Here is a 16,132-nt window from a genome sequence, read left to right as displayed (position 1 = left end):
TAGGAACTTTACCTTCTTCTTCAGAACATTCTGCATAATCCATCAGATTCTTATCCAGAAAGACTTAATTTTCTTACAAGTCCACCATATATGAAAATATGTAGCATCATCACAATTACATCTCCAACATTTCGCTTGCATATCTGGATACATACATGATAATTTCTTAGGATCTAAATGCCATCTATAAAACATCTTATAAAAATTTTCCCTTAAATTCTGCGTTTGCGTAAATTTAATATTTCTAACCCAAATTTTTTCCCATGTTTCCAACATTATTGGTTCTTGAATATTCTGTGCCCATTTTATCATACAATCCTTTATTAAATCTCTTTCAGAATCTATTTCTATCAACACAGCATACAATCTCTTTATATGCCCCTGGGTTTGATTTCTAATTTGTTTAACCAAATTTTCTTCATTTTGAATAATACCAATTTTCTGATCTTCTTTCCATCTAGCCTTTAACTGTCCATATTGAAACCAAGTATAATTCCTCCCTTCTTCTTAACAGTGATTGGTCTCATTCGAGACAATGACGAATCTGCATATAGACGTGAGGTCGAACAACTAGCCTTGTGGTGCGACCAGAACAATCTGGAACTGAACACACTCAAAACCATAGAAATGGTGGTAGACTTTAGGAGAAACCATTCCATACTTCCACCTCTCACAATACTTGACAACACAGTATCAACAGTAGAAACCTTCAAATTTCTAGGTTCTATCATATCACGAGATCTAAAATGGACAGTTAACATCAAAAACATCACCAAAAAAGGACAACAAAGACTGTTCTTTCTGCGCCAACTCAGAAAGCTCAAACTGCCCAAGGAGTTCCTGATCCAGTTCTACAGAGGAATTATTGAGTCTGTCATTTGCACCTCTATAACTGTCTGGTTTGGTTCTGCAACCCAACAAGAAAGACACAGACTTCAGAGGATAATTAGAACTGCAGAAAAAATAATTGCTACCAACCTGCCTTCCATTGAAGACCTGTATACTGCACGAATCAAAAAGAAGGCTGTGAAAATATTTACAGATCCCTCACATCCTGGACATAAAATGTTTCAACTCCTACCATCAAAACGACGCTATAGAGCATTGCACACCAGAACAACTAGACACAAGAACAGTTTTTTCCCGAAGGCCATCACTCTGCTAAACAAATAATTCCCTCAACAATGTCAAACTACACTACTATTAATCTTCTCATCGTTTTCATCACCAATCTCTTTCCACTTATGACTGTAGGACTATAACTTTTCGTTGCTATCACTAAGGGTTAAATTGCAACCTATGACCATAATTTGTGTTGTAAATGTTGTACCTTTGATGAAGGTATTTTTTTTTCTTTCTTTCTTTTTCTTTTTCTTTTCTTTTATGTACACTGAGAGCATATGCACCAAAACAAATTCCTTGTGTGTCCAATCACACTTGGCCAATAAATTCTATTCTAATTCTAATTCTAATTCTATTGAGAACTTGTGGACCATTCTTAAAGGGGAGATCTATGGTGAAGGAAAACAGTACATCTCTCTGAACAGTGTCTGGGGAGGCTGTGGTTGCTGCTGCACAAAAAGTTGATCATCAATAGATCAAGAAACTGACAGAGTCCATGAATGGAAGGCTTATGACTATTATTGAAAAGAAGAGTAGCTATATTGGTCACTGATTTTTTATTTATTTTTTTGGAAATAAGAGAAATTTCTTTGTACATTTTGATTTGTTTGTTTATTATTCTCAGTTTAACAAATGCAAATAAAAAAGTGAGATCGGCAAATTTTCATTTTTTATTGAAAATAAAAATATTTTATTCATTTGCATAATAATTCTGCACACTAATAGCTGCCCAATAATTGTACACACATAGATATTCTCCTAAGAAAGCCAAAATGTCACTTTTATTTTCTTAAATATTCAGGTTTGAAGTTTATTAACATTTTGAATTGACTGAGAGCTCTGTAGTTGTTCAACAATAAAATTATTCTGCCAAAATACAACTTGCCTAATAATTGTGCACATAGTGTACATGGAAATATTCAGGCAACGCATATCCGGTAGAATTAGACTTCTGAATCTTTGCTGCCATCTCCTCATCTGGCTTTTTGCAGACTAGAACTGAAGTACAAATTAGGCAAATGAAGGCAAATACAGTATACGTGTCTCAGGATAATGTTGTAGGATCCAAATTGAGTCGGTCATCGGGACTAGAGATTTAGTCTTCCAAGCTTTTGGACTCAAGCTGGAGTCCATCCTCAGGAATGTCTCTCCAGTATGTTGTGGAGCGTCTCTGTCACACACATTCTGGAGAGAGAGACTCATGGGCTCCAACATGAGTCTAAAATAGAATAGAATTGTGATTGGACACACAAGGAATTTGTCTTGGTGCATATGCTCTCAATGTACATAAAAGAAAAGATACCTTCAACAAGGTACAACTCTTACAACACTTAATGATATTCATAGGGTACAAATTTAACACTTAATGATACAACACTTAATGATAGTCATAAGGTACAAATAAGCAATCTGGAAACAATATCAATATAAATCGTACGGATACAAGCAACAAAGTTACAGTCATACAGTCATAAATGGAAGGAGATGGGTGATGAGAAGATTAATAGTGCAGATTTAGTAAATAGTTTGACAGTGTTGAGGGAATTATTTGTTTAGCAGAGTGATGGCGTTCGGGGAAAAACTGTTCTTGTGTCTAGTTGTTCTGGTGTGTAGTGCTCTATAGTGTCGTTTTGAGGGTAGGAGTTGAAACAATTTATGTCCAGGATGTGATGTTTCTGTAAATATTTTCACAGCACACTTTTTGATTCGTGCAGTATACAGGTCCTCAATGGAAGGCAGGTTGGTAGCAATTGTTTTTTCTGCAGTTCTAATTATCCTCTGAAGTCTGTGTCTGACTTGTTAGGTTGCAGAACCAAACCAGGTGCAGATGACAGACTCAGTAATTCCTCTGTAGAACTGAATCAGCAACTCCCTGGGCAGTTTGAGCTTTCCGAGTTGGTGCAGAAAGAACATTCTTTGTTGTGCTTTTTTGATGATGTTTTTGATGTTAGCTGTCCATTTTAGATCTTGTGATATGGTAGAACCTAGAAATTTGAAGGTTTCTACTGTTGATACTCTGTTGTCTAGTATTGTGAGAGGTGGAGGTATGGAAGGGTTTCTTCTAAAGTCTACCATCATTTCTATGGTTTTGAGTGTGTTCAGTTCCAGATTGTTCCAGTCGCACCACAAGGCTGTCGTTCAACCTTTGGTCTGTATGCAGATTCATCATTTTCTCAAATGAGACTGATCACTGTTGTGTCATCTGCGAACGTCAGTAGTTTAACAGATGGATCGGTAGAAATGCAGTCATTGAGAGAAGAGAAGTGGGGAGAGCACACAGCCTTGGGGGAGGGGGCTGTGCTAATTGTACAGGTATCTGATGTGATTCTGCTTAGCTTCACCTGCTGCTTCGTGTTTGTTAGGAAGCTTATGATCCACTTACAAGTGTGTTCAGGTACCTGTAGCTGGTTTAGCTTAGTTAGAAGAGTGTCTGGAATGATGGTATTGAATGCTGAGCTAAAATCTATAAAGAGGACCCTTGCATAGGTCTTTGGAGATTCAAGAGGTTGTGAGATGTAGTGCAGAGCCATATGAACAGCATCATCTGTTGATCTATTTGCTCGGTATGCAAATTGCAAGGGGTCTCACAGCAGATCCGTGATGGTTTTCAAGTGACACAGCACTAGCCTTTCAAAGATTTTCGTGACTACAGATGTTAGAGCAACTGGTCTGTAGTCATTCAGTTCCTTGATGGTGGGCTTCTTCGGCACTGGGATGATAGTAGAGCATTTGAAGCAAGAAGGACATAGCACATCTCTAGTAATTTTTTGAAGATATGGGTGAAGATGGGAGCCAATTGGCAGCACAGACTTTTAAGCAAGAAGGAGTTATCTTGTCTGGACCTGGAGCTTTTCCTGGCTTTTGTCTGTGAAATAGGTCCTGCACTTCCTTTTCTGTGATCACTAGGGGTTGTGAACCCAATGGGATGGGGTTAGTTGTAGGAGGCTTGGCTATTCATTCTTGGTCGTATTTGAGATTTCTAGCTGCAATGGACAGCAAAGCTAGGGTTGACCCCGGGTGCTTCTCTTTGCTAATAGGCAGCCATGCTAAGTGCCTGAAGGACCCCGTCCCATCACTAATTCATATTAGTGGTCCACGGGATTTAAAGTTATGAATTTAGTGGTCCCTGAGGTCTGAAAGGTTGGTAACCCCTGTTCTAAACTATATTCCTTTATTTTGTTCTGAAATTTATATCAACCAGCTAATTTTTTAAAAAAATGTTTTATTCATAGTAACTAGCAAATTAGAACAAAAATTCTTCATTCTACTTTTTGGATTCTTTGAGAGTGAATTTGCAGGATTCCAATAAAAATCCTGTTTAAAAATTCAAGATTTAGGGGCTTAAAGAAATTATTCCCCATAATAAACCTCAATGGTCTTCTTTGTATTTAGGTTTTAATTCCGTACTTTACTAAACCATGATTTTATCAATGGTTTGTTGAATAAATCACAATTTACAAGTTCATATGACACACTGAGCCATGGTACCAACAGTAGTTAAGGTCATACAGAACAAGGAAAATTACGGTTTAACACTAGATGTAAAACAATGGTTGATCACTTTTCCCACTCTTGAAAACAATAGATGGAATTTCAATTGAAGCAAAGGTTTTCTCTATCAATACCTGTATGTTTGTTTGTTTGATTGATTGATTGATTTGCTGCCTATTCTGTTGTGGGGCTACTGTAGGTGGTTTTTAACAATAAAAAAGTTATATAAAATTGTATATATTGATAATACTAAGCCTTAAATCCACACATGACCTCTGCCAAGTAGAAATTACATAAAATGGGAGACAGGCCTGAGCCCTCAATGTCTTATTTTTGCAATGAACAAATTAGAAGGAGTGGAATCTGCAAAAAAAAATTCATTAAAGTTTTTCATTTTATGGACAAACATTTAAAGCATCAACAATTCCTTCCGTATGACGTCTCGGTGTTTTCTTCCTGGCTCCATCATTTTGTTCTTTCTTCTTTCTTCATTTCAATTTAAACTATTACCATTTTCCCACAAATACATTATTATCATTTTCTTACATAATTATCCATTGCTTATCTGTACCTTTCTTCTAACCAATGGTAAAAATTATCCCATATCTTAAAATATTCTGAATTCTCTCTTTCTTTAATCATCAAAGTTAACCTGTTCATTTCTGCACAATCTAAAATTTTTCTAATAATATCTCCTTCCAGGGGTATTTTCTCTGCTTTCCAACTTAGCGCAAAAACTGTTCTTGCTGCTGTAATTACATGTATAATCAAATAAATATTTTCTTCACTGGTAGGATCCCCAATAAAAACAACTCCGGTTTTAAATCAATATGTTGTTGGGTTATTTCTTCTTACCAACCCTTTATTTTCTCCCAATAGTTTTTGGCTTCTGGACATGTCCACTACATATGACAATAAAATCCTGGTAACTGATGACATTTCCAACATTTAGCTGATTTATCTTTAAACATTTTCGCCAGTTTCTCAGGTGGCATATGCCATCTATAAAACATTTTATGTTGATTTTCTTTATATGCAGTGGACATTGTTAATTTATAATTCCGCTCCCATAGCTGTTGCCATTTGTCTAGGTCTATTGAATATCCAAAATTTTTAGCTCAAGGTATCATAGTTTCCTTTACTTGTTCCTCTTCTAACTCAATCCCTAACAAAAAGTTATAATTTTTTTTATTAATTTGTCCTCCGTTCCTGTGAGAATCCTATCCAGCTCAGTCTTTTCTAAATAAAAACCATAAGAGTTTAACATCTTTCTGATATCTTGCTTGTATTTGCATATACATATACCAATCTCACTTTATCCCCTGTTCTTCCAAATCTTGTTTCTGCTTCAATTTCCTTCTATCTGTTAACAAGTCCCTATACCTAACAATATTTCTAAGATTAAAAGTATTTGGATGTATTAAAGCCTCCATTGTTGATAACCATGTTGAAATTTTCATATAGTATTTATTGCTAACCTTCTCCCATGCCATTAGCAATGCATTTCTCATGTAATGTCTATGAAAGTATGTATGTATCTTACTTCTCCCATACCATAAAAAATCATGCCATCCTAGTTGCAAATCATGTCCTTCCAAAGTCAATAATCTTGTATTCCTTAATTCCACCCATTCCTTCATCCAGGTCAGTTCTGCTGCCTGATAATATAGTTCCCAATTTGGCAGTCCAAATCCTCCCCTTAGCCTCGTATCCTGTACATCTTTAGACTAATTCTAGCTTTTTTCCTTTGCCATATAAATCTTGTTATCTTGTTAAGATAACAGGTTGAAAATAAGTTTTTTCATGTTTTATTGATACTGTTTGAAATAAATATAATAGTCTTGGTAATACATTCTTTATAATTGCTATTCTCCCCATGAGTGAGTGTAAAATTGTGCTTCAAATTCTCAATCTTGCAGACAGTCCAGTGGAAAACAGTGCCCGATTCCTTTATACCTTTATCACCTTTCAGGTTTCATCAAATGACACAAGAGCAACTAATGAATCTTCATTCCAAGCCCAGGCCTGAATCCTGATTTAGAGGGATCCAGATAATCAGCAGGAAGATCTTTTTGACTTGGGTTGTGTATATGAAGATTGATGCACAAATACGGATAATTGCTACAGAGCACTTTGGTGCATTAAATATAACAGCATCTGTTCTTTATTATGCTGAAATATTATAATGCAATAACTTTTTAAAGGAAGTTTTACTGTTGCATAAAAAAGAACTCTGTGCTGAATAAATAGGTGGCTGAATAAAATTGGTACTAAAATATATATTTGTAAGGAATCATTTTTCCCATATCTGTATTATGGTAGCTGATATTCTTTTCTGTTTTTGTGTTTCCCAATTCTACTGCTTTAGGGAGCTGTTAGTGAGGTAAGACCAGTATTTTAATTGTATGAATATTCATAACAAGCCATAATCTGTTGTGCAAAAAAATATATTTCGTTCTGATTTGTTAGTTATTTTATTGGTCCATTTATTTTTGGATAGAAAATTGGAATCTTGCTTGGTAGCTCTTCTAATTTTAAGCCATTCAGTTCAGTAAAAGTTATTTCTAGCATAATTATCATGCTAGACCAAAGTTAGGGGATTCAGCATTTCCTGTCAGTAGACAATTCTATTGATTTTTGCACAGTTGAGAAAACAGTTTTTGAATGCATAAAATATGAGAATTTATCTTTTTCTGGAAATGTTAGAAAATCTAAGTAATATAAGCATTGCTAAAAACTTTATCATTGCCTGTATTTTCCTATTACAGTATTATATTTCTTTTTGTGTCCTCTAAATCAGTGGTCACCAACTGGTGGTCCCACTGGTGGTCTGCGAGAAAATTTTGGTGGGCCACAGAAAAAATATTTGCATTTTTTATATTGCACTAAATATTATTTATCTTTTTAAAAAGTCATATTAGTGGTCCGCGGGATTTAAAATTATGAATTTAATGGTCCCTGAGGTCCAGAAGGTTGGTTACCCCTGCTCTAAATCATATATTCTGTGGCATTTTGCTGCTGTAGTAAATCCTGCATGAACACAAGTGGTAATAATCGATTGCACATATATGTTGCAAAATAATCACAACCGGACAGGTGATAGACTGTGTCACGTTGATGTCCTGTGATGTATTGTGATGTTTTTTGCCTTTGAGGAGCTGGGGTGGGCATGGCCTGTGCATTTTGCATCCAGCCTATGGCCTGCCAGTTCGACACCCCTGCTGTAGAGTGTTTAAGGCATTTAGTTTAAATATTCATTTTTCTTACCTGCGTTATTTTAACTTGATTCTGATTAAATTGCTTTTTTCTCCCTGCTTTTTCCATTACAAATCTTCCAAAATAGAAAATACAAATGTGTTTACGAGACCCACATAATTCAGTATAGTTCCTGTAAAATATATTGTTTATTATAATAAGTTCTTAGTATTCTATGAGCTTGATTGTTTACTTGCAGACGTTTTATGAGGCAGCTATGTAACATCATCAGCCTTACACAAATCTAGAAAGCACCAAAAATTCCACAGTTCAAACCTGAATTAGAGATATTTTCTTTTGTTAGTATCTTATAATTAATTTTTGGATTATTTTTATTTTCATATTTTCTTACTTTTATATTGTTTTTTTTTAAATTCACCCACAGTTAATTGGAATCAAGCAGCAAAATGGAATGAATCGATAATAAATACAGACTGAAATACTAGTTATAAAATATCCATTATAATTTTTAACAGTTTAAAATTGTTAGATGTAAGTTGAAATCATCTTGAAGCAAATAGGAATATTTTTTAAAAAATATTATTTTAATTTAACACCCAGCTGTATATCTATTTTTTGCCTCTTTTTTTTTGAAAGGTTGCCCGTGTGGTTGTCACTTCTCGTAATTATGCAGATTTTGCAAATGAGGCTACATTTGAAATTAAGGTAAGCAGATTAATTATTTTAGAAATTTTAGAAAACTAATACTAAACTAAAACTAATACATATTTTAGTGTTGTGCAATATATTAAAGAATCATTTGGATGTATAGTCAAACTCCTTTATATTGAAATAAGATTACAAGATATTACAAGATATATTACAAGATATATTTTTAAGTATAAAATAGAGAACATCATTTCTTGGATTGAAATACACTTACAGGAAAAGTACAAAATAACAATTTTTTAACATGCAATTTAATTATCACTAATTTTATTTTATTATTTAATTTTATTTAAATGAAAGACATATTTGCTGATTCTAAGCCGCACTGTGGTCATTCAGCAAGTTTTATAAATTATGTAAAAATATTTTTATGAGCTGGTATGAAATACTGATCTTACAATTATACTGCAAATATTAGGAGAGAGTATAATGACCATAAATAGGGAATGTGGGAGCCATGGTAAGCCTGTCCTGCTTTCTAATGTAAGAGTCCTGTTAAATTTCATCAGGTTCTACCTTTCATCAATTTCATACTTTTTGGCAAAAGCAGAACATTTCAGAGTAAAGTCTTAACAACTGCCCTGTTTAGCAATTGTTCAAAGTTACATGGTGCTGAAATAATAACTTTATCTTTACACTGATCTTTATACCTATGATAGTTGTAGCATTCCTGTGGTCAAAATCAAGTCTTTTATTCACATGGATAAACAAAAACCAAATGTAATTAGTCCCAACAAACTTGGTTCTGGCCAAGGAATCGGAATTGCTTGCTGTATACTAGAAAACGAATGGTTGTCTGTGATAGCCGGCCACTCCCAAACCCCTAATATTTATTTCCCAACCAAGGAGTGGCTGGCTAGCATCTACGTCTGCTTTTCCCTGAGAGTGGGTTTATTGTTTTCCTTTGATCTCCTCTCCTTTCCACTCTACGCATATGCGCAACTGGGATGGGCCCCATCAGTTCCTTCCTCTCACTCAGCTCACGCCCCAAAGAGAACTGCCTCTCCACCTGGGGGAGGATGGAAGGCTCCACCTCTGCCTCTGCCTCTGTTTCTTTATCAAAGCCTTCCAAAGTCTCCAAAGCGGGCCCAGGTTCTCCCTCAACCTCCTTGTCTGACTCTGCTGTTAGCTCTGCTGGCAGTCAATGGGCTACAACAGCTTCTGATAATTAGAGTTCAATGGAAAAGCCAATAGTAAAATTGGAAGTTGTGGTCATGTGATGTCTTGCTTAACAACTGGATTGCTTAGCAAAGTTGCCAGTCTTAATTGTGACTGTTAAGTGAGGACTACCTATGAGTAGTTTAGGCAGTTACAAAACTACTACAGTGGAGATTTCTATCCAGGACAGGGGTGTCAAACTCACGTTGTCACAGCATCACATGACGTATCATGACTTTTTCCCCTTCGCTAAACCGGGCATGGGCATTGGGCAGTACAGGACGCATCCAGCTCATGAGCCGCAAATTCGACACCCCTAATCTAAGAAGTGCAATAGGTTTTAAGGACGTTCTCTGGGCTCAAATGTGATGCTAGAGTAAATTGCTGTATGATTGTTTGAAAGGAAATAAGATAAGTAAAACAATTTGTAAAAATATTAAGTGTGGAGGAAGTCAGAGGAAGCATTTGGTGATAGATTGTTCACCAAAGAGACCATGATGCCTAGTTCTGGATTATTTCAACATTATATGTTCAAAAAGGTCAGAATTGCTTCAGGAAGCTGTTTAATAGTGCATGAAAATCATAATCTATTTTTGCTCCTAGTTTTTCTTCTCTTCAGAAGCTTATTGTATATCAACCTAATGGTTCCGTTTAGGTACTATAATTTACATTGCTTAACTGATCTGTGAAGTAATCCAGTATATAAGTAAATGGCTATCTCTTCTCCCAAACATTGGGCAGATCATAACCCCTTAAGAATAATATGGAAAGGTCAAAAAAAGAAAATTAGAAGATGGACCTTAAAGCCATAGATATTACAAGAGAAGGAATACATACAAAAGATTAACCAGGAATTGATCTTATTTCTTGAGGTAAATAATAAACAACATACTTCTTTGCAGAACTTACAGGACACGATAAAAGCATATACAAGAGGGGTAACTATAGCATTTACAGCAAAAAGAAATCAGGAAAAACGGAAACAGCAAGACATATTAGTGAAAGAATTAGAACAGCTAGAAAAAAATTTCAAAGAAGGCCAGGTGATGTACAACTAATTGAAGAATTAACGTTAGTAAAACATAGATTAAACCTAATAGAACAACCAGAACATGTTAAAAATATTAAATATGCAAAACAATACCAATTTGAGAATGCAAACAAACCAGGGAGGTGGTTATCATAAAAATTAAGAAAAGGAAAGTAAAGTAAAATAATACACCAACTGCAGGATAAGGTTGGGGAGTTACAAAATAAAGAAGAAAAAATTAAAAGGATTGCATTAAAATACTTTGAGAATTTATATGATCAGGAGGAAACTGAGATAGAAAAAATTAATGACTATTTAAAAGAGAAAAAGATGCCCATTTTAGAGGAAGATAAGAGAATGCTGCTAAATAAGGAAATAACACCAACAGAGTTAAAAGAAGCGATTCACAGACAAAAAAATAACCAGACTTCGGGACCAGTTGATTTACCAAGATAATTTTACAAAAACATGGGGGAACTATTAGAACCTATTCTTTTAGAACTATACAATGAGGTCCTACTGGAAGCAAAAATGCCTGTTTCGTGAAGACAAGCATATATCACAGTGATTATGAAAGAAGATACAGATCCAAATCAAATCCAAAATTACAGGCCAATTTCACTCTTAAATGCAGATTACAAGATCTTTATGGCTATTATAGCAGGAAAGATGAAAGGAATACTGAATGAGATTATTCACTCAGATCAAAATTGCTTTTTCCCTTCTAGACAAATTAGAGATAATACAAGAATAGTACTGAATATATTAGAGTATTATGAGGTGCATCCAGAAAAACAAATTTATTTATTTATTTATTTATTTAATCATATTTTTATACCGCCCTATCTCCCGAGGGACTCAGGGCGGTTTACAGCCAAGTAAAATATACACATAAATACAAGTTAAAACCCAATTTAAAAAACTTATTAAATACAGCCGAATATTAAAACCCCAATAAAATAGTCAAACCCCATTAAAACCAAATATAAAATTTAAAATTCTTGTCCAGTCCTGCGCAGATAAAAAGATGTGTCTTAAACTCGCGGCGAAAGGTTCGAAGGTCAGGAAGTTGGCGAAGTCCTGGGGGAAGTTCGTTCCAGAGGGTGGGAGCCCCCACAGAAAAGGCCCTTCCCCTGGGCGTCGCCAGCCGACACTGCCTGGCTGACGGCACCCTGAGGAGTCCCTCCCTGTGAGAGCGTACGGGGCGGTGGGAGGCAATCGGTGGCAGTAGACGGTCCCGTGAGTATCCCGGCCCAATGCCATGGAGCGCTTTAAAGATAATTACCAAAACCTTGAAGCGCACCCGAAAGGCCACAGATAGCCAGTGCAGTCTGCGCAGGAGAGGTGTCACATGGGAGCCACGAGGGGCTCCCTCTATCACCTGCGCAGCCGCATTCTGGACCAACTGGAGCCTCCGGGTGCTCTTCAAGGGGAGCCCCATGTAGAGAGCATTGCAGTAATCCAGACGAGATGTCACAAGGGCATGAGTGACCGTGCATAGGGCATCCCGGTCTAGAAAGGGGCGCAACTGGCGAACCAGGCGTACCTGGTAAAAAGTTCTCCTGGAGACGGCCGTCAAGTGGTCTTCAAAAGACAGCCGTCCATCCAGGAGGACGCCCAAGTTGCGCACCCTCTCCATTGGGACCAATGACTCGCCCCCAACAGTCAGCCGCGGCTGCAGCTGACTGTACCAGGGTGCTGGCATCCACAGCCACTCCGTCTTGGAGGGATTGAGCTTGAGCCTGTTTCTCCCCATCCAGACCCGTACGGCTTCCAGACACCGGGACAGCACCTCGATAGCTTCGTTGGGGTGGCCCGGTGTGGAAAAGTACAGCTGAGTATCATCAGCGTACAGTTGATACCTCACACCGAAACCACTGATGATCTCACCCAGCGGCTTCATATAGATGTTGAACAGGAGGGGTGAGAGAATCGACCCCTGCAGCACCCCACAAGTGAGGCGCCTCGGGGTCGACTTCTGCCCTCCCGTCAACCCCGTCTGCGACCGATCAGAGAGATAGGAGGAGAACCACCGATAAACGGTGCCTCCCACTCCCAATCCCTCCAACCGGTGCAGCAGGATACCATGGTCAATGGTATCAAAAGCCGTTGAGAGGTCTAATAGGACCAAGGCAGAGGAATAACCCCTGTCCCTGGCCCTCCAGATTGCCCTTGTTTTTCTGGATGCTCAGAAAGCATTTGACAATTTAAATTGGAAATATATGATTAGACAAATTAGAGAAATGAAATTCAGCAACAAATTTGAACAAATGATTGAAGCAATTTATTCGTCTCAAAAAGCAAGCATAATAATAAACGGAGAAATTACAAAAACATTCAAAATAAAGAAAAGAGTCCACCAGGGCGTTCTGTTTCCCTCTTCCAATACTCCCAACAAAAAGTCAGTCAAAGGCCTTCTTTTCAAGTTTATTTACATTTGGCTGGATTCCTTCTGGCACAGAGATGTTCTGGCCACGTCTACCCACGCGCCTGCCAAGTCTCTGGAGATAACTAGGAAATTATAGATAAGGCAAGAGTCACTCACGAATATATTCTTCCCTCCATTGAAACAGTTTGCCCGCGCAACTTCACTGCTTTGTCCAAGACAAAAAGCCAGGAAGCTCCGCCTCCTGCTTTATAGCCCCTGTGGGTGTCACTCCGTGACTCATCATTCTTTGCCCTTGTCCCAATGCCTCCTGTGCTGCGTGTGCCGGTCACGTCTGCGCAGTCTCGCATCAAGCCAAGATTGTTCTTGGGGCGTTGCCAAATCAGAAGAAGACCCGGGGGAATCAGGCCTTGCCAGCCTCTCCTCCTCCTCCTGGGTCGGTGCCAGGGAGGGAGAGGGCCCAGGGGAAGCAGGCCTTGCCAGCTCCTCCTCCTCACTCTCTGAATCCTCCTCCTCCAGGAGTCCGAGTCCGGGAACCTGGGTCACAACACAGGGATTCCCCATTGTCACCTCTGCTTTTCATTTTGACCTTACAGTCGCTATTGACGAAGAGTAGAGCAAATTCAGAGTTTAGGGGAACTAAAATTATAGAATGGAAGAATCTAAATTAATGGCATTTGCAGATGATCGGGTATTCTTTTTGGAAGACCCAAACAGGATCCATATTAATACAAAAAATAGAAAAATATGGGGAGGTAGCAGGTTTTAAAATTAATAAGATGAAATCAAAAATGATAGTTAAAAATGTAACAACACAACAGGAAAGGGAGTTAGAAGAAAAATTGGGATTACAGAATGTGAGAAAAATTAAATACCTAGGAATTTGGCTGACAGCGAGATGCTCTTCCATTAAAGAAGACAATTATGTAAAGCTTATACAACAAATTAAAATTGATTTGGAAAGATGGGGGTATTAAATCTATCCATACTGGGTCGGATTGCAACGAATAAAATGAATATTCTTCCAAAACTGATATATTTTTTTCAAACCATTCCCATAAAATTAGATAAGAATTTTTTCACAGAATTGAATCAAATTACAACAAAATTTATATGGGCAAAGAAAAAAGCAAGAATAAAACTATCAAACCTTCAGGACAGTAGAAGCAGAGGTGGCTTAGGGCTTCCAGACTGGCGACTTTATTATCAGGCAGCAACCTTAGTTTGGATTAAAGAATGGATCAATTTGAGAAATAAAAGATTACTCATGTTGGAAGCACATGATTTTAAAAAAGGATGGCATGCTCATTCATATTTCTTACAACATAAAATAAGAGAAGCCCTAATGCAAACGTGGCAAGAAATTAAGAAAAAACATGAAAATCCCTAATTGGGTTTTGATGATGGAAGCAATGATCCATCCCAATACTCTGAATCTAAGTAAAATGGCAAAATACAGTGAAATTCTAGATAACCAGGGGAATCTAAAAAATAGACAAGAATTGGAAGAACAGGGAATTAATATAGATTTGTGGCCTTACTTACAATTAAAATCAAGATATATAAAAGGTGAATACAGTACTGAAATTCTACCAAAACAATTAGACAAAATATTGACTGGTCTGGATGAAAAATTAATAACCAAAATGTATAATTATTTATTAGAATTTGACAGAGCAGAAGATATAGTAAAGGAACTATGATAGCCTGGGCTAGAAATATTGGGCATAATATAGAATTAGAGGATTGGGAAACACTTTGGAACAAAAATTATAAACTAACCAGATTGGCAAAATACAAAGAAAATCAATATAAAATGTTTTACTATTATAGTAAATAATAGGTATTTAGCACCTTCTAGATGGGCAAAAATATATCCAAATTTAAACCCCAATTGTTGGAAATGTGGACAAAAGCAAGGTACCTTCTTTCATACATGGTGGTCATGCTCCGAAACAAAAAAATACTGGATGAAAATACATAGTTGGATACAGGAAGTAACAGGCTTCTCCTGTACGCTGCTAAGAGAGTCCAAAGCAATGGGTTGTTAACTTCATCTGATTGGCCTGAGACTGAGTTGAATTTGTTTAAACACGCCTCCTCTTCCTGTTTAACTCCAGTTTATTAACTCAGTCGGCCATAGAGAGACTACCTCCTTTAGCTCCATTGCTTTCGACTCTTTTACCAGCACTCAGAACTTCAACAAAATTAGAAAAAAATTCTAAAAAAAGTTTTAAAGTGCCCAATTTTTTTCTCTTCATTGCTGGGAACCGGAGCAGCAGGGAAAGAGGCTCGCGCTTCGCGCGCAGCCCAGCGCCGCACAGCTGAGCCGCCCAAAGGCTGGCAGCCATTTTTTCTTCAATCCAAGCCCCTCAAGCCTCGTGGGATCGCCGGATTGAGGAACGGACATCGCTGGACCTCATCAAACTGTAAGTGGAGTCCAGCGGAGCGCAGGAGAAGCCGTAGTGTCGGCTTCGCGCTTGCAGGGAAGGAGAAAGATCCGTGGTGACGGAGGCTAGTTCCCCCTGCCAACGCTGCAATAAAAAGGGCGCCATAGGAGCAGCGGTGCCTGCTTCAAGCCATTTGGGGACCCCCTCCTCCCCAAGCAACCCCCCATGCAGCTTTGAATGCCTTGAATCCAGCTGTGGTGGCAGCTTGGTGCTAACTGGCCCTTGTGTTTGATCTTATTCCAGGATTCTCAGATCAGGGCCACTATATTATTTGGGCATATATTCCAAGGCCTCTAATAACCACTAGGCCTCACTTCCAAGATGGCGGATCGCAGCAAATCTCCTTCCCAGGCTTCTGCCTCGCCCTCCCCAGGACACCTTACTAACGTGGCTCCTCCCCCTCACAAGAGCAGATCCAAATCAAGGCCTCTGCCACTAAATCCAAGTCTTCTACTTCTCCAATCCTCTGCTGCTGCAGAGAGATGCCTCAGAAGACAACGGGCCTTGGATAGGCAATTTGATAAAGCAAAACAAAGATTAGCAGAGGAAGGCAGGAAACTTCTGTTCCAC

General features: G+C 37.8%; 1 protein-coding gene across 8 annotated transcripts in view; it reads left to right on the top strand.

Moving 5' to 3' along the window:
* PDHA1 (pyruvate dehydrogenase E1 subunit alpha 1) overlaps positions 1–16,132 on the top strand; it is a 67,075-nt gene that overhangs the window by 14,421 nt on the left and 36,522 nt on the right. For 4 of the 8 annotated variants that reach the window (XM_058185841.1, XM_058185834.1, XM_058185839.1 and 1 more), the window contains exons 2-3: positions 6,983–6,997; positions 8,467–8,535. In XM_058185841.1, coding sequence (XP_058041824.1) covers positions 6,983–6,997; positions 8,467–8,535 — 84 coding nt within the window. Of the gene's footprint in view, positions 1–6,982; positions 6,998–8,466; positions 8,536–10,437; positions 15,542–16,132 lie in introns of all 8 variants that reach the window. The other 4 variants (XM_058185840.1, XM_058185837.1, XM_058185838.1 and 1 more) reach the window with 3 other exon arrangements.

This window comes from Ahaetulla prasina, chromosome 5, assembly GCF_028640845.1.
Source record: "Ahaetulla prasina isolate Xishuangbanna chromosome 5, ASM2864084v1, whole genome shotgun sequence".
Taxonomy (NCBI): Eukaryota; Metazoa; Chordata; class Lepidosauria; order Squamata; family Colubridae; genus Ahaetulla; species Ahaetulla prasina.
This window is presented reverse-complemented; position numbering and strand designations above follow the sequence as displayed.